Below are 24,492 nucleotides of genomic sequence, written 5' to 3' on the forward strand. Positions count from 1 at the left end.
CTTCAGCCTAAAGGTATGAAGCGCGCATTAAAAACGTGTTCATGTAGAGGAAGGTGTGCCCAGGCTGGCATATATAGAGGAAGGGGAGATACAGGTGAGAGGTCAGGGCCTTTTTTTTTCGTGATTGTCCTTAACTGCATGTGATTGATATTGTGACAACGAGGAATAGCTAAGTTGGTGAATTCGATGTTATACTATATGCGCAAGACTCGAATAAAAAGGATGCTGCTAAACAAATGTAACTGATATCCATCACTCAAAATCCACGTTGTTGCCATCAAATCACAGTAATACCAAAAAAACATAATAGTTATATCAGTACAACATCTATTCTGTAGCTTTGTTTAGGACAACTCATGTTGTTCCTCTTAAAAAGGACGTTTTACTGAACCACCTCCTACATCGAGGTGCTGTTGATTGGAACGTTGTTCAAGTGATAATTACGCATTAACGTTTGACAATACTTCCACATGATGCGGTTTCATTTAGAATTGAAATGAAGTGGCTACACTATGTGCTTTATTGGAGACTATAGAACATCATGGCAAGAACTGCAGTGAATGGAGGGTGGAACTTTATTTAGAGTCCAGAGAGACGCGAGTAGCACGCAAGTGGGCTTCTCTCACGTTGGCACAGGCATGCTAAACCTGTATCACAGATTCATTCGCGTACTTCAAACGGTCGTCTAAGCTGGTTTGCTACCGAAATCCTATAGCACAAATGTAGTATAGTATACTATTCGTCTACTTTTGCTCTATACGATGGTTACTTCAAGTTACATTTTGAGAAAGATGCACGCATACTTATCTCAGAAGCCTGACTATTAGCATTATGTCATAGTAAATCTTCTTGCTCGTCGAACAATGTTCCGCCACGCATCCTGTAGCTCGCGTTGAAAAAGCTGGAGTGAATAGGGCGGCTCCTTGCCACCGCCGCCTCTACAAGCACGAACCTCACACACTTTCACGTTCGACCGCAACAAGAGACGCCGCTCGGAGCGTTCTTCGATATGGCTCGAGTGTTCAATTGTGCGGTTCCCGCAAGAGCGTATGCCGTCATTGATCTCCCGATAACTCCTGTTTCTTTAAAACTGCATGCTTTTGTTCCGCTCCTTTGACCGACGATCCATCACTGAGAGAGAGAGAGAGAGAGAGAGAGAGCTTTTTTTCTTTATGTTCTTTTCTTTTTGTTCCGATAGAAGCATCCATGCGTGGACGAGGGTCCAGAGCGATGCCACTAATATCACGACTCAAAGTGCGGTGTAGTTTCCAAGTGTTCCTGAAAAACTTCTGCTTGGCGGTATCACAACGAAAAGTCACCTTTGCCAGTCATCCTACCAGGGGTACCGCCGGTATCGCTAACAATTTTGTCCAAGGCGCTGCAGAAAGAGAATTTTGCCCTATCGAGACCCAGCCGAGTTCCCAAATTCAATCTTTTACAAGCAGTAGGAGGCACGCGCGGGTGGTTATAATACTACTTTCTGTGATGTGGGAAGCAGGAAGCGAAATTGCTAGAGAGGCGGCGAGCAAAAAGGAACAATCGGTTTCGAAGATGATTACCGACAAAGTCGAGAGCTTTAATAGCGACGGGCCGCGGGAACGCACGGGGCTATGACAAGCAACAACAACAAAAAAAGCGGAGGTTGGGAAAAAGGGAAGTAGGATGGTGTGCTACACGCACTTGAGGTTTGCGTCTTTCGAGCCCAACGCCGGCGGTCCTGCAGAGTTTTCCCCGTGGGAACCTCTGCGAACTCTAGTGTCTGTAGAGAGAGGGGAGAGAGTGCAGCGGGCGAAAGTTTTGCCTCTCCCGACGGGCCGACTCAAGTGGACCCTCCGTCCCGACCCGGCGTTGTCCAGTTGGACCCTGCTCTTTCTCTTCCCCGGCCGTTTGAAGTATACGCCGGGACACAAGCCCGAGAGCGCAGAAGGGCCGCGCTCGAGAGGCTCATAGAGGGTGACCGGAATTCGTGTGTGCGCGGCGGCCGTTCGGGCTTGTACAAGCGGTGGTCCAATAGGCCTCGCGACAGATACAGAGGCCAGTGTTTCCGAGGCTGCAAGCATGGCTGAGTGCTTTGCGGATGCTGTTTTATCTGGCGGGAGTATGAGGAATATAATCCCGTACATGTGCGATGTTCGTTTGCGTTAGTTGAGGCTCTCCGACTCGCCAAGTTTCATGTTAGCGGCCAGCTAACTTCTTTAGTGGTGCAGTTTTCTTTGTGGAACCTTGGAAATTCAGCATGCTGTGTGTGTGTGTGTGTGTGTGTGTGTGTGTGTGTGTGTGTGTGTGTGTGTGTGTGTGTGTGTGTGTGTGTGTGTTGATTGATTGATAGATTGATATGTGGGGTTTAACGTCCCAAAACCACCATATGATTATGAGAGACGCCGTAGTGGAGGGCTCCGGAAATTTCGACCACCTGGGATTCTTTAACGTGCACCCAAATCTGAGCACACGGGCCTACAAAATTTCCGCCTCCATCGGAAATGCAGCCGCCGCAGCCGGGGTGTGTGTGTGTGTGTGTGTGTGTGTGTGTGTGTGTGTGTGTGTGTGTGTGTGTGTGTGTGTGTGTGTGTGTGTGTGTGTGTGTTGCAATCAATGTGAGTAATAGACACTTCCCTCGAAGTACATTAGGATATCGATTGTGTATTACGCAGCTTCGTGAACGACTGGAAACACACAAAATGTCCCGACATTCTTGACGCACACATCTCTGACCGCTTCGATATGAAAAGACCGACGTTCATTCCTTCAACAGGAAAAGAATATCCCTTGAATAATTGATATGTGGGGTGTAACGTCCCGAAACCACCACATGATTACGAGAGACGCCGTAGTGGAGGGCTCCGGAAATTTCGACCACCTGGGGTTCTTTGACGTGCATCCAAATATGAGCACACGGGCTTGCAACCTTTCGGCCTCCATCTAAAATGCAACCGCCGCAGCCGGGATTCGATCCCGCGACGTGTGGGTCAGCAGCCGAGTACCTTAGCCACTAGACCACCGCGGCAGGGCGGAAAAAATATTGCGGAAGTTCCTTATATTTTAAAGTGAATATACATATTCACTCCCTACCTATCCAAATATACCGAGAAGTCAACATAATACATGAACAATCGAGAGCTGCTAAGCCTGTATACACAGATTCACAAAAATTTCTCTTAGAGAGAGAGATAGAAAGAGAGAGAGAGAGAGAGAGAGAGAGAGAGAGAGAGAGAGAGAGAGAAGAAAAAAAAGGAACGCAGGGAGGTTACCCACATGTTATGGGATCTGGCATGCGACCCTGCTTCTTCTTCTGAAGTGCCATCACCGCAATTTATGGTCACCGTGATACGTTATTGATAAGCACCATTGCGAAAGTCTGGTGCTCCAACGTTTTCTGCAACCTTATGCAAGCTTTCGTGACTAAGAAAAGCTTTGCGAATACAGTTCCAAGGTTCATTGCACTCTGCAATCAAGCTCTATAGATATAAGCACAGAAGCATATTTCCGACATTTTTTCTTGTAGCTTTATAGGACTGTCAAATCTCCTCTATCATAAATTTTAAAGCGTATATCGAAGTCATTATATCGGCATTGCAGACTAAATAAATTGTATTACCACAATACTACAGAAATAAACTTGATTCTGACATGGCATTTGAAAATATGCGCTTTATTCGGTCTTATAATGCTGCTTTCCTGGGGGCAGACATTAAATGATCACACTATACTGATCATGTGATACGTTAGAGACCGTAGGACACGTCCAAGTCAGCAATCAATGTAATTCACTACATAGCGTGAACACCGAATACGTGCAGATAGCCGCGCGACCCAGTGTCGTGATTTGTTTCAACTTCAAATGAGCCCAAACAGTGTTAGGGCTTCATATGTTTTGAATATCACGCTAAATTATTATTATTCTGTTCTTGTAAGCTAACGTTACGACCTTTTTATGGCGCACGCTTCAGGCATGCATTACGATGTTGCCCTCTTCATTGTAATAACAGTGCTTCACTTCGATCGGAACGAGAATGGGTAGGTGATTTTCAACAAATCAACAAACGATTAAATAAATAAATAAATAAATAAGACTCACATGAACATTGTGCCATCTTTTCACTACAGATTGTCTGAATGAGCACCCACCTAAACCATTACTTATCCCGATCAGCGCACATAAAAAGCACAAAAAATACAAGGAAGTGCACGACCCAAGCGCACTTTCTTGTGCTTTTTGTGCTTTTATTGTGCGCTGATCGTGATGAGTATGTTTCAACTAGCCCAATTCGCTACCATTACTGAGGTCATACACCCGGCCATGCCACAGTATTCAGCAAGCTTTTAATGATGTAGGAGTGCTTTGCTTTACGCAAGTTGGTGCAACTTCTGCAAAATTCGAGGGACATGCACTAAACTAAAACAAGGAATCTGGTTAGTCCTTAGGTCGGCAAACGCACTCATAACTCGACTCGGGCTATCAAGTCGTGAGTCTGATTGATTCCGGGTGAGTGATATTTTGGTGAGTTTGAGCCCGAGTGAGTCGGGCTGAGGAAACGGTGAGTCTGAGTCCGAGTGAGTCGAAAGGGCATGATATATTCAAAAGTGAGTCTGAGTGAGTTGCACTTATGTTTACCGACCTATGGTGCTATCTACTCATCTTCAGAAATACTATGAGCCTTAACTCAATTTATGTTTATACTCACGTCTATTCAAAAGTATTCCAAAAATGTATCGTTGATACATTTCGATATTTATTACTTATACGCATGGATTACGTAAGGCGGTGTCTTGTACTCCCCGTCCACCAACTCTTCCGGGGAAGGTCTTGGTAAATATATTTTATGCTGTCTTCACTTTCAATGAAAATGTTCTGGCTTGTTTGCAACATGTCTTAGCTCGTATTCGAAGGTACCGTAACAAAATATTGAAGTTACATATTTTCGACAGCATGATCTAAATAGCTTATTCAAGACTTAAGGACTCATGAGTCAACTCACTCGGACTCACTCAGACTCAGATCGAGCAAGAAGTGTCAGTCTGGCTGAGTACGGGTGAGTAATATTTTCGTGAGCTTGAGTCCGAGTGAGTCTGGCTGAGGAAAATTTCGGTAAGTCTGAGTACGAGTTAGTCCTAAGAGCAAAATATATTTCATGCATGAGACTTTGTGAGCTCCAAATTCTCAACGAAGTATGATTTATACTAGTAAATTATACTATGCAATCTCTACTATCATTAGGAGCAATGCTATAGACTCATTAGTTGAAGATAAAATCAAGGTCAAACAATGATTTATAAACATAGAGTCGAATTCATCGCACGCAGCATCAGGGATTTCAGAATGTTTTGCTCATATTTCGGCCACACTGGCACAGCGAACTTTTCTGAATCATGATGTTATGTTCCTCGCCCCATCAGATGACCATATACTTCAGTAACTACGAAGCCTTCATCTACGAGGCGCTTTCAAAATCTATTACGTCACGCTTGGATTGGTGCAGAAACTACAAAATGGCGTCGCCATGTGCATTTTCTATTGGCCCGTTTCCTAACTTACAAGCGTCTCCTCTCGGCAAGCGTGGTGATTTGAGTATGGTGGAAAAGTAATTTACTAATACGATAAAAGGGTCTTCTAGTAGAGCCTCTTTAATCAGTAGGAGCGAAGAAGGCGACAACAAAAACAGGTGGACTCAGGACCAGCGCTGTGTGCGCAGCACTTGTCCTGCACAATAACTGTGCAGATGTTCTAACGGTGTTCCGTTAATACATGGAGAAAAAAAAGAGACAGTTTAACTGTAAGACTGAAATCGATGCACCCTTAAATCTCACATATTACAGAACAGTTTGCCTGTTCTAAGGGTCAGGTTACATGAGGGGAAAAAAAGATTTCACTGGATATACTATAGCCGATAGCTGTCCAAGCAGTGTAATAGAGTACCGCGTATCTGAAACGAGCTTCGGTGTCCACGCAGGTCCCGAGAGCCGTATGCGCAAGGGCAGTGGCTCCAAGAGCCCTTCCTCATCGTCGGTCACACCGGGCGGCTGCCCCGTGGCCGGTGACGACGCCCCGGCGACGGCCGCCCCGGCGTCCGGCCATCCGTCGGCCGCCGCCGCTTCGCTGTGCGCCGGCTGCGGGCTGCCCATCGTAGACCGGTACATCCTGCGCGTCATGGAGCATTCGTGGCACGAGGCCTGCCTCCAGTGCTCCGTGTGCCACGCGCCCCTCGAGCAGTCCTGCTATTCGAGGGACAGGAAGCTCTTCTGCAAGGCCGACTACGACAAGTGAGTGGCGACTCTGACATTCAGAACGAGCCCTCGAGTGAAGCTGACCGAATTCCTCAACGGATGTGGTGGCCGACTCTAGCAAAAACGAGCAATTGGGCATTGGTGTGTTTTTCAAAAGTTAGGCTTAAATATCATTGAAAGTAATGGTTTCGGGACAAAGTTGGGCTGCCGCCAGCTCTACATATGTAGGTCGTGAAAAACGATTATATGGAGACATATTGTTTGGCGTTTTGTTTTGTGGCATGGATTCGTAACTACCACTGGTGTCGTCTTTCCATTGATGCGCTCTGAAGGTAGTTTTGCCATCCTCGCCGACTGAAGGAAAGGAGATCCGAATCGCCAAAAACATGCTGTGCTCGTTAGTGACGACATGCAACAGTTGTCTTAGGGATCAAACGGGAACCATATCCTCCGTCAATGACTTCGGATGGTGAATACTTTCAGTTGAGCGTGGTGTGGTGTCGAGTGGAAAACTCACTGGAGTGTCAGGTCTTTTATTGCAAAGCCTATACCCCAACTGCATGCTTCAGCGCTAAAATTTCTTGATCAGACGGGCGACCATTATCTCGTGACATTTCCTCCATTTTTTTTTGTTTGAGTGAGCCTGTACTGAAAGCGATATGCTCAGAAATTATAACTAACGTCTGTGAGCTAACTATCTATCATAAAAGTAGGTGGTTTGCTATAGGAAGACAAACAGGTCAGCCAGAGGTACTGTGCGCTGCCCTGATGTTTCTACACAGGGAAAAAGAAAACAGGGCAGGAATAAGGATTACAGATCATAACTGCAACCAAGAAGAGCAAAGTAACATGCATATGTATATTAACCATCTATAAGACCGTGATTTCCTTACAAAGCTCGGTCTATAATCAGTTAAGCGGGCCAGGAAACGCAAAAAGACTTAGCGTAGGCAGAAGAAATGTACTTTAAAAGGGCATAAACTTGAACGTGTAGCTCAAGCTCCAGTTTATATCCTGTTAAAATACATTTCTTCTACCAGCGCAAAGTCCCGTTGCCTGTTTTGGCCTGCTTACCCACGCTGTTTTTTTGCAATATGCAACCTCCAAAAAAGTTGTAATAACTATGTCCGCCAATCTTACTGTCCGCAAGTGTTTGACAGGCCAGTCATGAAATACCACTTACGAAGCGCGATGCCCGAGCTTTACCCAGTAGTAAATGGATCTGCTGACGACTTTTAGCGTATGTGCTCTAAACTCATTTGTAAAACTAGCACTGTCTATACACTTTTTCGCAGCGCATTTGTTTTCATCGGTGTACAATTTGACCGCAACAAAATCTTTGGACATCAGCTTGACAGATTTTCTTTCGTGATGTCACCATTCTTGCTTGTAAAAGTCTATCTATATATCTATCTATCTATCTATCTATCTATCTATCTATCTATCTATCTATCTATCTATCTATCTATCTGTCTATCTATCTATCTATCTATCCATCTATCTATCTATCTATCTATCTATCTATCTATCTATCTGTCTGTCTGTCTGTCTATTCGCTGAACACATTACCCGCAAGTCAATCATACAACGCGAGGACAAAAATTATAGTAGACGACGAGCCTCTTTAGAGTCTACTGTATTTGCTGTGTATGTGTATTGTAGTGTCTACTATATGTTTGCGCTACTCCTTCCTAACAAGTCTGACAATGCACCAGTCAGCCAAAACCAAAGTACTTCTCGAGTTTTCTATGCGTACATCTGACGTATTGTTACTGGCAATGAAACGCATATAATATTTGTTGTTGGTATTTTACGTTCCAAAACCATGATATCCCTACAATGGGCGCCGGGGTGGAAGTATCCATAAATTTCAGCCACCTGGAGTTCATTAACGTGCAGCTAAATTTAGGCACACAAATCCCCAGCGTTTCGGCTCCATTGAAAGGGTGGCTGGCCACTGTGGCTGGGATATGATTCCATGACCTTTGGGTCAGCAGTCAAGCACTGTAAAGTTCGTCGCGTACTACGCAGTGCTCCTATATTTAACGCTCACGCGAGATATAGCCATGCAGCGACATTGGCTCCCAACAATAGTTTTTGTCTTGCCAAACCGCCGAGCTTAGGGCGCACAGTTACTTACTCGGAGCTTGGTAATAACCAATATTGAACTGATTTTCATTTCTCGCTCACCTATTTTCTTCTCCTGGCATGACAACGCGAAAAAGTGCGTGTCATTGCATTTCTGCAAGTGATGACAAGGGCACCCGGTCGCATATATAGAAGCGCCTATGATCGTCCCTTCAAGAGGCCACGTGCCAAGTCACTCTTCGCAAACGAGATTGTCTGCAGTGTATATATATACATTACATCCCTTTCATACTCGCCATCGTCGTTCTTTCTCTCTCTGCCTTTCTCTTCTCTGGATCTCTTGCACGCTATCGTTGTCGGGCGGCGGCGACGTCCATATATAAGGCAGAGTTCGAGCGGTGATTCGAAGCCTCGATGGTTCCGCGCCTCGTCGTGCCTTCCTAATGGCCTCCTAGGCGCCCCCGCAGCCCCATGAATATATCTCGGGCGCCCATTTGGGATCCTAACGGCCTTCTCCTCGCTCTCCTCTTCGCTCGGCGCGCCGTAATCGTATCGGCCCGCCCGCCGGCGCGCGCTCGATGCGAATTCCCCGCCCTCCAAATACGCGTCTAACCTCGTCCGCGCTCGCCAGCAGTGCTACATGAGCCGGCACAGCGACGGCCTCCTCGCTTTTTTCGGGCGGGCGTATTGTGCCTCTGCAGTGTAGTTGTATATATACTTTGCCGGCTCGTCCGGAGGTCGACCCCCGAAAAGCGGTGCCCATGGAAGCCGTGTGAAGTTGCGGAGAATCCTTGTGGGAGCCAGATTTACGATTTTAGGCAGTGGCAGCGGTGGGCCGTGTTGATGGCCACGAGCGCGATGGCGAAATTTCAAGACAAAGGCGAGCAGATTCACCGACCCTCGCGAACGCCCTCGATTTGCACCGCGTGCGCGCGAAATTCTCGCGCATCCCGTAACTTGTTCTTTTTTTTTTCATCCCATTTCTATCGCTTCGGCAGTTATCGCCTCTGCGCCGATCAAATTTATTACGCTCACTCTCGATCCGGTGAGCATTAGGCTTGCTTTCCAAGCTTGGAAGCCTGTCTTGCGATGCGTTTTCTCTTTAACACCTTACATTTGTTCATTATGTTTGGTTTGGCTGGAAACTAAGTGCGTCAAATGCTGCACTATCAATAACAAGAATAGAATTTTGTAGGTATACTATATTTATAGAGGTGCTAGAAAACATGTCAGGAGTACGAGGAGGACAACTGTAGGAGCTAAAAGGGCGAAAGGTGTAAGGACGTACGAATGCACACTTATATAGTAGGGGCGCGTATTTGGTGACGATCGTTTGCTTCCTAATTTTTATCTATTTACGGGAAAAAGTTCTTTCTGTAATTGAAACGCTACTCCTAAAGTTTAAACAGCAGACTGCGGTATATATAAATATTATGCTTGTATATACCTAGAATACAGGCATGTATATGTATGTATTACGTATAATTCAAGTCTTATGAGTTTCTCACAAGGCAACGTCAGTGAATCGAAAAACACTAGGACGTTGGAAAGGTGAAAAATTTATAACGATTGAAAAAAAACGCAAAACATAACACATCGTTTTAAGATATATCACTGCAGTTATGAACCGTGGCCTGGGGCCTCCAGATCTCGAATTTCAATTTACCTTTATCGCCCTGTCTTACAGTCACTTTACAATTCCACCCAGTCTAAACAAAGCCCCAACGATATTCTTGAGCAAAACACACACACACACACACACACACATATATATAAATATAAATATATATATATATATATATATATATATATATATATATATATATATATATATATATATATATATATATATATATATATATATATATATATATATATATATATATACATTTTCTTCTCACTCCATGTATATCACTTATGTATGTAAACGGCGATAGCTTCAGAGGGACCGAATATAGCTACCCAGAAATATTTATGTTGAAAAAACAAAAGTGGCTGCCCGCAAAGTGGTAATGAATGCACGCAATCGGTCAGCCACTTTCAACGATCCACGGCTCCCAAAGCTCAGCTCGCGGTCAACAATGTACCGTATAAACCTTTCTGCTTGTCCGAGCGTGTAGCTTTGAAAATAAAGCGCAGTCAGATGAGAAGAATAGAATGGCCACTCGCTTTACCGATGATAAACAGCAAGTGAACGCTTTCGCAGCCTGAGCTATTTATTTTTCGTCCCTGCAAGGAAGGTATTTTTATGTAAATATTTTTTTCTTTCGTGCGAAGGGCTCGTGCTTGGTTGAGCAACGCCGCACGTCTCTTGCAGGCGGTCACCCATTCCAAACGGACTGAGTGCGGTGGGGTCCGTGGCTTCAGTTTAGAATCTGTCTTGCTTCTTTGATTCAAGTATCGCGGCGAGACCCATATCAACAAGGCGTGTGACGAGAATCTGGCAAAAGCAAAGAATATACGGCGAAAATGCTCGCGAATGTTATCAGGCTGAGCTCACCATGCCAATATTTTAATATTGGTGACGATTTGACCTGTATCCTCCGTTTATGTGTAGTTTCTTCAAAAAAACGCTACGTGCTGCATTAAATTTCAATGGCAAGGCTTTACGAGAGTCTATATATAGTTAGGTTTGCACGCCCTCGATTTAAAATTTTACAAGGAGTTTCAAATGAAGGGCAATGCAGTCGCTTAAGCAAGTCGTGAACATTAGCGAGCGCACACGGTATATGAAATTGTATGCATGCGTTATAAGCTGAGATATTTTTATAGAAGATACAGAAAAGCAAGATTTAAAAAAAAAAGCTTAGACTCTAACTGAAACCGAGTTCTGCTTTGCTTGCCCGCATGCACAGCGAGAAGTAAATGCTTGTTCTACAGAGACATTTAGCAAAACGTACTTTATTGGAATTTTTATGCACGTAAATAAGGCATTTCATCGAACATTGTTCGATGCAGAGCGCGACTAAGGCAGTGGACTCAATCTGCAGGTCACGACCAATCTAACATTATTTTCAGCCGGGTGTTTTTAGGACCCATTTTTGGGAAATAAGGTTTTAAAATCACTGCAACCACCGATGCATGCATTAGCTTTCCTACTAGGAACATCTCACAACAGCAACCAAAACGTAAATCTTGTTTTCAATTGTGCATTCCGAACAGAATCCCATACTTGATCGTCTGAATTTCCATAAGAAAAAAATGTACACGCAAATTCGAGAACAAAAGAGGAAAAATGTCTACCCCGGCTAAGCCCTCCCACACTACGCAATGTTTCCTCGGTAAGAAAAAAAAACGTGGTAGCATAATGCTGATCGAATTTTGGCACGAGCCCATGTGTTCCACTCTCGAACAAGTCGATTGCACCTCGATGGCATTGAAATATACTCACATATAAAAAACATCCGGGTCAATAGATTTAAAAGCAAGTTCAAGAACCCAGGACATTGAGTATTAATTCGTATGACTTCTAATACGACAATTATATCATGTTTTTGTCGCGTAAATCTCCAGAATTGTACTTTTCTTAAAAGGCCAGTCAACAGGTTTTGATTTTTTGACACCCCCCAAAGAAACTCGACAGTTCATAAAGTAAACCGCGGCGATCAAGTTTTGCGAATATTACAGCGCTGCGCACCGCGCAGTGCCTCCATTTTGAACGAAAATTCCCGCGCTTCTTTCCTAGGCCTGACAAATTATCTTTTCACGCGCGTGCAGTGACGCAAAGCCACCGATCAGTGACTTGACGGGGCACGCAGCTCGTCAATGGGTTTAAACCACTCACAACGATGGGCTATGCCTTTCCCTCTCATTGAGGGAGGAGAGTGGCGAGGCCACGTGAAAATTTAAAACCAGCAGAAACCAATGTTCTAGCCCCTGTAAATTCCTTGATATAACACGTATTTGCAGCATTATCAGCAGCATGTTCACAAAAAAGTGCACACATTTTTCTTCACAATTTTTAGACCTCGGGGTTTTTTACCGGCTTTTTAACGGTTTGTTAGGCGGCAAGTTCGCGTTCGTCCTGATCGTTCTCATTGTTGATTAACGTGTCTGTTGTTTTGAACCCTATTTATGTAGGTATGGCTTTCTCTTTCGAGGCAGGGTTACGCTTACAAGTAGTTCCAATGATATATGTTTAAAAAAAGTCACAGCTTTGCCGCAAAGGCGAGCAATGAATGTGATAGCAACAAATTGGAAGGTCACGTGCATAATGGCAAGCAGATCAAAATGTGCCCGGCGTTTCTCACGCACAATTGACGCACGAAGCGTACTCACAAGTACAGATGAACGCGTATACGCATCTCAGTTGTTACTTCGCTGTGCCTTAAATGCATGCCTTTTTATGCATATGGCTGTGCAACGATTGCAGTGACTTTTGTGCGCCCCGTAAATACAACAGAATTGTTCCAGTGCAAACCCAAGGCCAGCCAAGGCGTATGATCCTCCCCACCGGGAGATAAGGGCGCGTGAGAGATCGTCCACTCCCCTCCTCTCTGCGGGCCAAAGTACGCGTGAGAGATGAGAGCTGCTGCACGCTCATTGCGCCATCTTGCTGATAATGCGGAAAGCACAATAGCCCCCCCCCCCCCGAGATGCCCGCCAACAGCGATAAGTGGTTGATATAAATAGCTTGCCGTTTGAACGTTGGAGGAGGTACCCCTCGTTGGTTCAGTGGTTTACGCCTCGCATTCACGACGCGGAGGTCCCACGTTCGATTCTGCGCGCCAAAGTGATTTTTCTGTTTTTTTTCTTGCGTTTTCATATATATAGATATGTATACATATAAAGTGCATGCCGTCGACGCCGACGTTGGCGGCAAAATCCAGCCGAGAGTGTCCATATAATTTCTATCGCAATAGAAGCGAAGTTCCGCTGTCAGTTACAAAAATTCTACGTTTACTCTCACCTCTTTCTCATTTTCACGCTTCTTCTTGCATATGAGCTTAAGTGTATATTTTAGTTATCGTATGAGCACTTTCTAGCAGCATGCAGTGTTATACTGTGCAGTAGATAATTATGAGTACATATTCACACCCAAACTATACACACTGGATAGGGGAAGGGTCAGGGAACACAAGCGTCGCCTCTTCTTTCACTTCGCAGTTTCTTGTCTTATTTCGCTGCGCTATTTCATTACAAGTACACCACTTAGCACAGTTGCTTGCTCTGACACGTTCTCAAAATGCACTACTCACTGCAACACCAGCTCATAGGTATCTGCATCTTCGGTGCTACAGAGAACGTCAGTTGTTGAAAAAAAAAACAGCGAGTCAGTGTATCATCACAAAAACGCTCAATCTGCTTCCAAGGGAAACGTGAATTTTTTTCATCGCTAAATTTTTCAATGATAAACACCGTAAGGCACCCGAATAGTCTAGGTACAAAGGCGTTTGCGTGCCGGGTATACTAACGTACGAACTTTGCTTACAAGCGGAACTCACACAGTCACCGAGTCATCACGGTGAATAATGACTGACGTAAGGGTCAGAAGTGCCGCCTTTAATTACTGATTTTTATTACTGTGTTTCTATTTACGTCGCTTGTAAGGAATATACTTCATGATTGCGTGAATTGAAGATTTTGGACATACTTCGTGAACGCAATAATTGAACATATTGTGGTACACGACTATAGGATTCAAGAAAGAAGTGATGCGCATGAGAAAAGCTATAAAGGTAGCTTGCCGCAAAATTCACGGTGTGCTTTGGCTTTTAACGACTGTGGCACTCAAGGAATAATGTAGTTCGTGGGCTGTGCTTTCTACACTGCAGCCAGAGTCTGCTTGAAATCGCCGTTATTTTGACCCCCTCCCCTTCCGTTTTTTTTAGTACACTTTATTTGTCTGCAAGTGTCATTCTCCGCTGAGATACCGAAAAGCATGGGTAGCGGTTCAGACTCCTCTGGAGTTGTCGATGTCCAGGAATTGAAAAAAAGGACTATACAAATTAGAGACCGACGTAAAGACACGTTAGGCGACGACAGCGTACTCTGGTGCTGGCAGCGTCACATGACTTTTGGTGAGCGAGTAGGATAAGCACACTTTCTCACACCGCAAGGTGCTCAGAAAATTGAAAGAGGTTAACGGGGCCACGTGCGGGAACTGGCGAAAAAAATGAAAGAAAAACGATAGCGGAGGACCCAAATGCCACGCAACGAGCAACAACAAAAGCTGCGGACAGGAGTGACATGACGTAACGGAGAAGAAGAGGAAGAAGGGAATAAGGGGACCGGAAGGCCCAAGCTGTGGCACGAACGGAGCCGGAGGGCTGTGCGGGGTGCCTCGCTCCATCTCCGCGACGAGCTGTTGTCGGACAGCGGCAGCGACTTTGAAAAAGGCTGCCGGGATCCAGCCGGGAGTGGAGGGACCCCGGCAGCCAACAACAGCTCTGCCACGTTTTCTGCTGCTTTTTGCTCCTGCCTGTCTGAGCGCGTGAGCTCGCCGGGAAAGACGAGGGGTACACGCTTGCAGGGATGCTTGAAAGGTCGGGGCGTAACGACGCGAGCGGTGAAGTTAGGACGCTGCTATACTAAAATCAGGTGCTAGCCTACCATACCAAAGTGGTAAGTAATTTACACACGTGAAGTATTCCAAGTAGCTTAGGGTTAAGTGATGACTCTCGAAGGCTTTGTCGACGGGGCTTTGAAGGCACAGGCTGCTTCCCAGGGGTTAACACCCCCGAATGAAAGCCGAGCGCGAACTAGCCTTCGTCTCCATTCAGGTTTGCCCCTAATGCCAGTGTATCCACCTGCTTTCGTCGGTTTCTTGAAGGCGTTCTTAGTGAAATAGGGCATATTTGATCTTTGCCCCTGCTGCACTCCGAACGGAGTATAGACAAGATATTTTGCCGTTACAGATTTCCATTTGGTTACTACAGCACGTTGTACCGTCTTTTTTTTTTTTCGCCGTCACAGTGGCCATGGCTCGTATACTTCAGGCAACTCTGCGTCCCTGTAGGACAGGCCTGCACTATAGAGTACATAGTGAACATTGCAGACAGGACTTTGAATACGCCAAGCTGTAGAGTTGCCTCATCGCGCATGCCTTGTTGCAGTTTACTCCCATCGGGATTCAAGTACCACGATTAAGAATAGAAGCTGACGGCTTGTTAAGGACGCAGAGCGGGCAGACCATTGAGCCTCTAACGCCGTATTCATTGTTTCTATTCCACGGGGGTAAAAATGACCCGAATGTATTGGTCAGGCTTACGAGCTTTTACCTGCTGGAATTCAGGACACTGTATGCACGTCGTGTTTTGCAAGCAAAATAACTAGCAGCAGCTAGATTTAGTGTACCGCTGCTTTGGGAAGTTCATGGAAAAGTCAGTATAAAGATCACATTATCAATAGGAAAAGCAGCAAATTTTGTATTCGTGGCTGGATCAGTAGTGCAGCAGTTCCTTGGCATTTTTGCTTGACTATGTACGTATTGTGAGGTGCACAGACGGACGCCTGCAGTATTTTAAACGAATACCTTGAAAGTGAACCATGGAAGACAGCACATGAGTTAGTGCTGTGATGTGTACTGCACCATGTATCGCCTTGTGTATTCGCGTGTGAAATGCGAATATTATCGTATACAAGGTCGACATCGGGAGGGTCTGGTAAAGGTTTAAGATAAAAATTCTTGAAACGCGACACCACTATACATTATAAAATGCACGTATTTGTTTTCCACAGATTCGCGTTGCTTTTCGTCAGCTTTCTTTTGTACGAATGCCCGATTCCGCCTGCAGTCTCGAGATGTTTCCACTATATAGCACCCGTTTCACCTATGACAGAACTAAATGCCGGGAAGTGTTCTTGAGGATTTAGGCTGTATCTGAATAAAATCTGGACAACAAGCATCTTTTAATGCAAGTTTTCGGCGCCATTGGGTCGCATAAGACTCGCAGCAACAGCATTTATTTCCCATATTCACAAAAAGCGATATGCATACCTTCATTATTGCCTTCTTTTAGCATAAGCTTATATAATGGTTAAAAGGGCATGTTGTTTCTCTTCCTTTGTTCCTTTTTTTCTACATGTAAAATACCTGGTATCTGATGATAGTGATATATATTTGCTATGAAAAACGAAACAAAAACGAACCAATCATTCCACTAGGCAAGGTGGGTGCCCAAAAGAGCTGACGAGCGCAAAATCTGCTTTGTAAGTTGTCTGAGGTCTGCGTAAGCATCAAGTTATATTGTGAACTGAAGTCTTTCATAGCCTTTTTTTTTAGGGTGGCATCGTCATTGTGTCGTCTTTCTAGCATTGGTCAGCGTCTTGAGGTGCTTCTTAAAGAGCGCGTGACAAAAAGCATCCTGGGCATAGCATTTTCACAAAGCCACAATTTTGATGGTGTGCGCGAATTCTCCATGTCGGCTTCCCATGTTGTCCTATGTACACACAGGACTTCTGTCCCATCACCAGTGCACAATGCGCACTAGAGATGGAGTCTTCGTCGCATAATCTTGTTATTGGTCGATGGGACAGTCGCTCCGCCATGTCGTCCAATAGAGAGACGACAACCACTGTATAGTTTCTGCTGGACGCACTCAGTGGTCTGTTGAGCACTATCGTATACAGCTCCACTACAGAAGTGCGTCTTCCCGTATATATATGATCGCCAGCACCACATGAGCATCATTGTGCAAACACGCCAAGCCCCGGCGAGAGATCTCGTTTCTTGTAGCTTGCACTAACGACGTGGCTAGAGTCTGGAAATATAGAGAGCGCAAAGCAGATGGAAAGTCTATAGGTATACACGGAGAATCTTTATCTTGACGTCGCTTCGTCGTTCTTTTTCATGTCGGCTCTACAGATTATTCTTCATTCGCGCTTTGCAAAACTTTACTTCTCCTACAATTACTTACCTAGTGCACAAATAAATAACTGTAAAATAGTGGCGATCACAAAGCTACGCTGATGCGCCATTTTGTAACGCTTCAGAGAGACCTCATAAAACTCTGTCAGTGCGCAATCTCCCACAAAATTGGAAAGCAGGGTTTGTACAACAAAGAGCGTATCTTATACGAATGATGCACTCAGCAGTGCAAAATTTTCACCCAGGCAAGACACGGTGATCTACATATTTTTACCGCTTCGTTGGCCTTTGATCTTCCCATTCTAATCAACCACTGATGAGTGAGCGCGATGGAGTTTAGCAAACCGCGAACGACGGCAGGCGGCAGTTACGAGCCGCCGTCGGCCACAGTTCTCATCACCATCGTCGCGTGTGCCGCGACAGCTACTCCCTGTGCGGCGACTATTCTGTTTAGCTTTCCCTCCGAAGTTCCAAGCATGTTTGAAGCTCAATATTACGCGACCACGGCACGGCACGTGACGCTCAAATCGCGCGCACGTGCGTCTCGCGCTGACGCGAGCTGCAGCATGCGATCGACTCGGCGGCAAGCGTGGCGAGGGTCTCGAACACGATACCGAGCGCACGCTTTGGTGGCGGTGCGGGCGGAAGCGGTATTGTTATGAAAATGGGGACGTTGGCGCTCGGCAGCAGCAGCGCTGAGGAGGGAAACGGGCGCCTCACTCCCTCCTCATCTCCCGCTCCCTGCACGCTTCTCCGTTGCAGCGGGGAAGCAGCGGGGAAGCAGCGGCGCAACACGCTGCCTCCTCGTCTCGCCGTTCGCTGGCTGCAGCCGTCGCCAGCACCGCTGTCGCGCTGGCGTTCTTTTGCCGCTGCGCACCTCACGACTGCGCTGCGCTGCTCGAACGGGACGAAAAGCGCGAAGATCGGGATACTGGGTGGATAGATGAGGCGGGGGGGGGGGGGGGGGTGGAAGACAAAAGGAGTGAACCGGCCTTTGGGGGAGTTAGCGAAACGAAAGGCACAGCCTTACACGCTTGTTTCTAGCAAGCGAGGAAGCATTGTACGACGTGGGAGGGGGATGGCGGGAGGAGGATGGGAAGGTGGCTTGCAGAATTACACGTTTTGCGGGCAGGCTGGGGGGGGGGGGGGGGGAGCGCACGGCTCGGAATGCAGAGCGAAATAGACGCGCAGCCGGTTCAGAGAAGTATAGGCGCGGGTAAAAAGAGGGCGTGCAGGGAGGCGGTAAAAGCGCCTACAGAAATTGGAGCGGATTTCGTTTGATCGGTTCTTTGCTGCTGCTGACTGTCATTTATCCGGTCGCCGCCGAAATGCGCGACCGGTGGTGTCGCTTCCTTCAGTTTCCCGCGTAGTGATGCCGGCTGGAGGACGAAAAAAAAAAGAGGAGGGAGAGGGTGGAGCGGGAAACGAGAGGATCGACAGGAAAGAGGGTGTGCCAAATGGAGCGTACAGTTGAGCATGGCACATGCACCACTCGCTATATGGCATTTGCTTTCACGCGTTTCATTTGTGTACTTTTTTTTTATTTTCTGCGTGCTACAGCTTGCGCGTTCACGCATCACCGGGCAATGCGCGACTCGCTGGCATGGAACGATGGCCTATAGCCTAGCGACATGAGCCAAAGGGTACGCAGGTGATAGGAAGAAGAGCACTATACGTTAGTGCGCTATTTATTTTTTATGTGCTTCTGAATCGTTTTCTTGTGGTGAAATAGTGGATCCTTGATTCTGCCAGAGATCTTCGCAATTGCCGCTTTAGCTCATTTGCTCATGCATACCCGCATCCCATGTAGAGTTCAGTTTGAGGTATGAACTGTTTTTGGACGTACATTTCTGTAAAATACAGCCAAGCTGCTCCTGTTTCAATGAAGTAGAGTAAAAAAATTCAGCCTTGCACTGTTAATGGTTCATCAAGGCGAGCAATGACAGCAAGGTAGTGAAAGGAGGCACGTCGATTTCCCTGTCTCTTCAATGACCAGAGTAAAAAAATTCACCCGTGCACTGTTAATGGTTCATCAAGGCGAGCAATGACAGCAAGGTAGTGAAAGGAGACACGTCTATCTCCCTGTCTCTTCAATGACCACATCAACTGTCGTGTATTCTTCAAGCGAAACCGCACTGCCTGATATCCGTCTATAGAGAATCTTTTAGGTGGAGTAAAATAAAGCACTGCTTAGCTGGTGGCAGTGTAGTCAAAAGTTGTATACGCCCCAACAATTTCACATGCGTTTTACTGTCAGTAACGATTCGCGGCTACGTCCGAAGTAAAACAATTGCACCGTGAGGGTGTGAGTTATGTAGCGTATAGAGCTCCTGCTGACAGCTTTTGCGATATAATTTTTTTTTTTGCTCTGATCAGCTATATGAGTACAATTTACCCGTACATAAGTACTGTATCTGCACAATAGCCGATGTAAAAACAGGCGAAGAAGAAATCATTGCGCGAAGGTGTTGTGGCAATTACATATGCAGTGTGTGCATCTATAACGGGCCCCCATTGCTGTACACCCAACAGAAAAAGTTTTCGGGACGCGAAATGTTCGGGAAATCTTTGTTCTCGCTATGTCTGGTAACATAACTTTGAAATAAATGTTACAGCATACAGCTGGTATAGCAGACTAAAGGATCATCAGCTAAAATATAAGCGTTGCACATTGACAGAGCATCAATTCACATATTTAGAGGAACCGACGTCTCGTAAATGTTAGTTTTACATTACAGCTTTGTACCTTGTGGAAGTTTGAATGATGCATGGTTGCTCATACTGCGCGTTTATTGGGCGCAACAGAGGAAGCGTTCTTATGTTGCGTACACACTGGGACATAGAAAACACCCCGTCAATGTTGGAGCTGGCAGGGAGTGAAAACTCCACGCAAGTGAAGACTTTACGTGATACCGTATGTGTAATTTGCAAAATTATTAGAAGGGTGGGTTGTCTATTTCGAGAAATAAAAAGGGCTACTTATAGACGCCGACACAGGCAGACATCACCGAGGCAACAGTCTCAAGTGCTGTATCACTGACACGTCTATCAATATCAAAGTTATACTTCGCGCACCATCCTCAGATCCTGAACTAGGCACATTCCCCTGACGGTAAACAACGAAACAAAGAGTAAATAATCACGAAGGAAAATCCGGTCTATTAAAAGCGACATTTCTGGCCCTCCAGCTCACGTGGCGTCTCCCTGCTGCCTGAGCGCCTCTTTATTTTTACGGACAGGGCGCACGTGGTCTCCGTCATATAAATTTGTCACGGCATCGCAACGATCCCAACCCACCATGACCGACCGGCTGCGGAGATTGTTTTGACGTCTTTCAGATTTTTATTTATTTCTATTGCAGAGTGACACTTTGTTTCTTTAGCAGCGATGGAGATGCACGGTAGGTATAGTGGCAGTCGATCTACCCATTTTTACTCGCGTGAAAGGAAATAAAAACATAACAAAGAAAGAGACAACGGGAGAGTGAACGAGGATGACTTCGGAGGGTCAGGGTTTGGAGTCCATAGCGAAGGGGAAAAGCCCGACCTTGCCTTCACCTGCCGCCGCAGAGCGTGGCTGGGGACCACCGCTGTACTCAGATTTCTCCAACCTTCTCTCCTCACTTTATTTCTATTACTTTTTAGAGCTGTCGTAAACGCCCTCCCCTCGTCGCGACTCCCTATCCTCGAGCGGAAGCGAAGCCAATGACATCTAAAGCCGACAGCTCCCCGTGAAAGCCGTACTCTATGCGGGCACATGTTCGGCCGCGTTTAGGCGCACTAAGACGTGGGGACAAACAAAAGGCCCCGCTGCATCCACCACCACCGGAGGCACTAAAGCAAGGGGAGGTTACGTGGCCTGTTGAGGACACTGCAGAAAGCGAGAATGAGTGCCCGCTCCCTCCACCCTGCTTAGTCTCTTTTACACCACTATCTCGGCTATAGCAGGGCTCTTATTAAACCCACCCCTCATCCTCCCTGACCTTTCTTTTGTCTTTGTTTCATTTTTCCTTTTCAATGAAAATGGATTCTCTTACCGACTTTTCCACCTGTTCGGTGTTATCTTAAGCCAAATTAATGCTTCGACATAAATTTCGCGTCACTGCAGCATTTGTATCTCTATCTGCACCCCTCAATGTGAATGTGTGCGATGCTCGCTCCCCGATATTTGCTCTGCCTTTAGCAGACCACCTAGGTTTCGATTATAGTGCATCGATGTTGACACATCAATAGATCGAGCTTTAGGATACTAAGCCCGGATTTAGAGAGGGTCTGAAGGCTGCATGCTCTCGTGAGGTAGATAACTACACTGCGTTGACTCGGTCTCTTAAATCTTGGTCGACCATTGGCGTCTATACCAATGTTTAGAGTTTCAGTTTAGTCGCTTCGAATTATGCCATTCAATATACCTGCCCTTTAATCATATTTTTTTTCGTGGATGTTTGACGTCATCTTATAAATCGTCGATATAAGGCTATGTAACACTGAATGCATGCTGAAATGTTTGTGTTCGGCGTGTTCCTGACGGTATGGATACTGTATAGACAGCCCATAAAGCTTCCACGTTATGCTCGACAGCTTCTTAAGCTGCCACTATACCGACTGAGCTGGTTTGTGAGGTAAGAACGGTAAAGGGCGCTGCCAGGATTGGAAGGTTCGGACGTATGAAGAGTGCATCTGAAAACATATTTTTGTTTAAATTTATTTTGTCACAAGCTTTGCATTGTACTAAAGGGTAGTTGCTTGATGAGCTAGTTGATTTATCGCGACAAATGTGACAGCACGAAAAATTGGAAAGGGCGATGATAGAGTTTTCATTGACCACATATGAGCGATGGGTCTTAGAAGGTTACCTTGTTGATATTACCTTGTGCATTTCATGCTGATCATTCTATGTTTTGGCTTTGTTTCTTTTCCTTACTCACTGGCGCTTCTCCCGTACATATACCTAGTACCGTCAGTGGAACAAACGTCTGAAAGTCATCGCTCCATACACTTTGTATAGAGCGCTGGGTGACGACAGAATGTCGTCCTTCTTTTTTGTCTTGCGAACTGTTACATGTGTAGTTGTCCAGTGAATCGCGTTATCGCGATACACTGTCTCACAGTTTTTCTTTTTGTCTTGGCAATTCCTCTCTCATATTTTACAGAGAACGTTTACTTCAGCAGTGAATTACTGAAGAATAGTCCATAAAAGGTCTAGAGCCAAGTGGCTGTGTAGTTCGCTCAATCACTTCTTTCTGATAGCATCTTTAAAAAAATAGAACAACATTGGTCGAAGCTGAGGTGACAAAGGGCTTCCTCACTTTGTTTTGACACCACTTGCACATCCCTGTGTCCCTAACCATGCGCCCACCGAGGAACAGCGGCGCTCCCTTTTCGTCCACTATCACGACCGGCGTCACCTGTGCTTTCTCAGTCAAGCCAGAGCTAAGGTGGTTCCGTCCGGGCGTCAGGGGAAGGACGGGAACCGTGACTCGGTTCGCTGCTCTTCCGCCGCCACAGAGGAACGATCGGGCGACCCGGCTGGGGCTAACCGGGCGAGGGCGAGACAGGTGCGCTGCGATTTTCTCCTCCGCTGCGTCTGATTGGACACAGCGGCGCCGGAGCATCCGTCAAACGTGGCCGTCGCCGTTGCCGTGGAGACCGAGCATCGTCACCCCCGCTTCACCACCCCCTCACCGTTTCCTTGTCGCAGCAGCCAGACTCGTGGCGTTCCTCGGCGGACACAAGTGCTCCCGACAAAACCCCTCGCCCTTCTCTCGGTGTGGTAACCGCTCTTCTTTCGGTTTCCCTCTAGGCCCGGTCTCATCCTTTCCTTCCCTAAACGGCGCCCAGAATAGGGACGCGTTCACCTCGCTATATCCTCTGCTCTCGTCGTTCCGATCTGCCGACTCCGCGGCAGGAATCTTCCCGAAATGATTTCGCGAGAGAAGCTCCTCCTCGTCTTCTTTACCTTCTCTCGTTTACCCGCCCGCAACGCACGCAAACGTATGGGCTCTGCTGCAGCATCGGTTTCTTCTTTTAGCGTGGCCCTTTTTTTGCTGATCACATAGCGTTCTTCTCGCCTTTGCTACTTTTTGGTACCTTTTTTCTGTTTATCTTTTCTCTCAAGATCGCTGCAAACCTTCTCTTGTTCTTCTTCGCCTTCTGGTCATTCATTTTCCTTCGCGCCGACTTCTCTTAGTCGCGCTCTTTGTTTTCTTCTCTTTGCTACTCTGTGTTTTGCCCCTGTTTTCAGTTTTCTTCTTCCCTACGTCGTTTTTTTTTCTGCTGCCGCGGTGTTCTTTTCATTTCCTTCTCGCTTCAATCTTCTCTGTTTGCCTTTCGACGAGCTCGGCACGGCGCTGCTTCTCAGCTTCTCCGTCACCGCCTTCTGTTCTCGCTTGTTTTGTTTCACTCACTTATCCTCCCTCCGAGCGAGCGTAAAACGCCGGGGCTTCTTGGGTGCGCCGCTGTCGCATCGAGTCTCTCGGGCGTCCTACGTTTCTTCTCTGTGCGGGCCCGACGGCAGTTGGGCGTCTTTCATGAGACCTTCGTTTCTATATTCGAGCTTGAATCGCCTTCCAGCCTTTTACAGCAATGTCTTTGGCATCTCTTGTTGTTCTTGATGTTCTTGTTGCCCTTGTTTTTGTCATTGTTCCTTTCTTGCTGCAAGTTTTGAGAGCGAGATACACACACAAATAAGGGAAAGGCAGGGAGGTCAACCAGAATATAAACATCCGGTTTTCTACCGTACACTAGAGAAAAGGAAAAGGGAAAGAAAACTAAAGGGGAAGTAAAGAGCAGGGGCGCAAAAAAATGACACCCGATAAGTCGGAGTTTAATGTTATCTTGGATTTTGCGTAATGAAACCTCGATATGATTACGAGAGATGCCATTGTGAAAGGATCCGGAAACGTTGACCACCTGGTTTTCTTTAAAGTGCACTCACATTGCACTCACATTGCCTCTACTATTTCGCCTCTATCGAAATGCTGAGAATACTATAGTTGCTCCAAAAAGATCCCTTCATGCAAAATATTCACTGATTCAATATTTTGAATCATTGAAAGCCTTAGTAGACTTTTGGTGGGATGACTGTTCGGGCCCACATTCTAACTATGGCTGTCCGGAGAGGGGCCTGTTTTCAAGGCCAGCCAACTCGACCGCAGCGACATCCTGTGTGCGCTGTTGTGACGGCAGTGGCAAATAACGTGTAATATAGTTTTTTTCACTGCCGCAGTGGTTGCAATCAGCAGTGCCATCCTACCCGATTCAACAATCGAAAAATTTGACAAAATAGCAAACGATCACAAAGGCAACCTTATGCAACTGAATTGTAACAAAGTTTACGTGGAGCTTATTTTGTAACACTAAAAGAAATAGGTGCTT

The 24,492-nt window shown here is 46.1% G+C and overlaps 1 protein-coding gene across 1 annotated transcript in view; it reads left to right on the plus strand.

Annotated features, from left to right (window-relative positions):
• LOC119161076 (LIM homeobox transcription factor 1-beta) overlaps positions 1-24,492 on the plus strand; it is a 160,509-nt gene that overhangs the window by 26,748 nt on the left and 109,269 nt on the right. The window contains exon 3 of the mRNA XM_075879986.1: positions 5,949-6,258. Coding sequence (XP_075736101.1) covers positions 5,949-6,258 — 310 coding nt within the window. The remainder of the gene's footprint in view (positions 1-5,948; positions 6,259-24,492) is intronic.

The sequence above is a fragment of the Rhipicephalus microplus genome, chromosome X, assembly GCF_043290135.1.
Source record: "Rhipicephalus microplus isolate Deutch F79 chromosome X, USDA_Rmic, whole genome shotgun sequence".
Taxonomy (NCBI): Eukaryota; Metazoa; Arthropoda; class Arachnida; order Ixodida; family Ixodidae; genus Rhipicephalus; species Rhipicephalus microplus.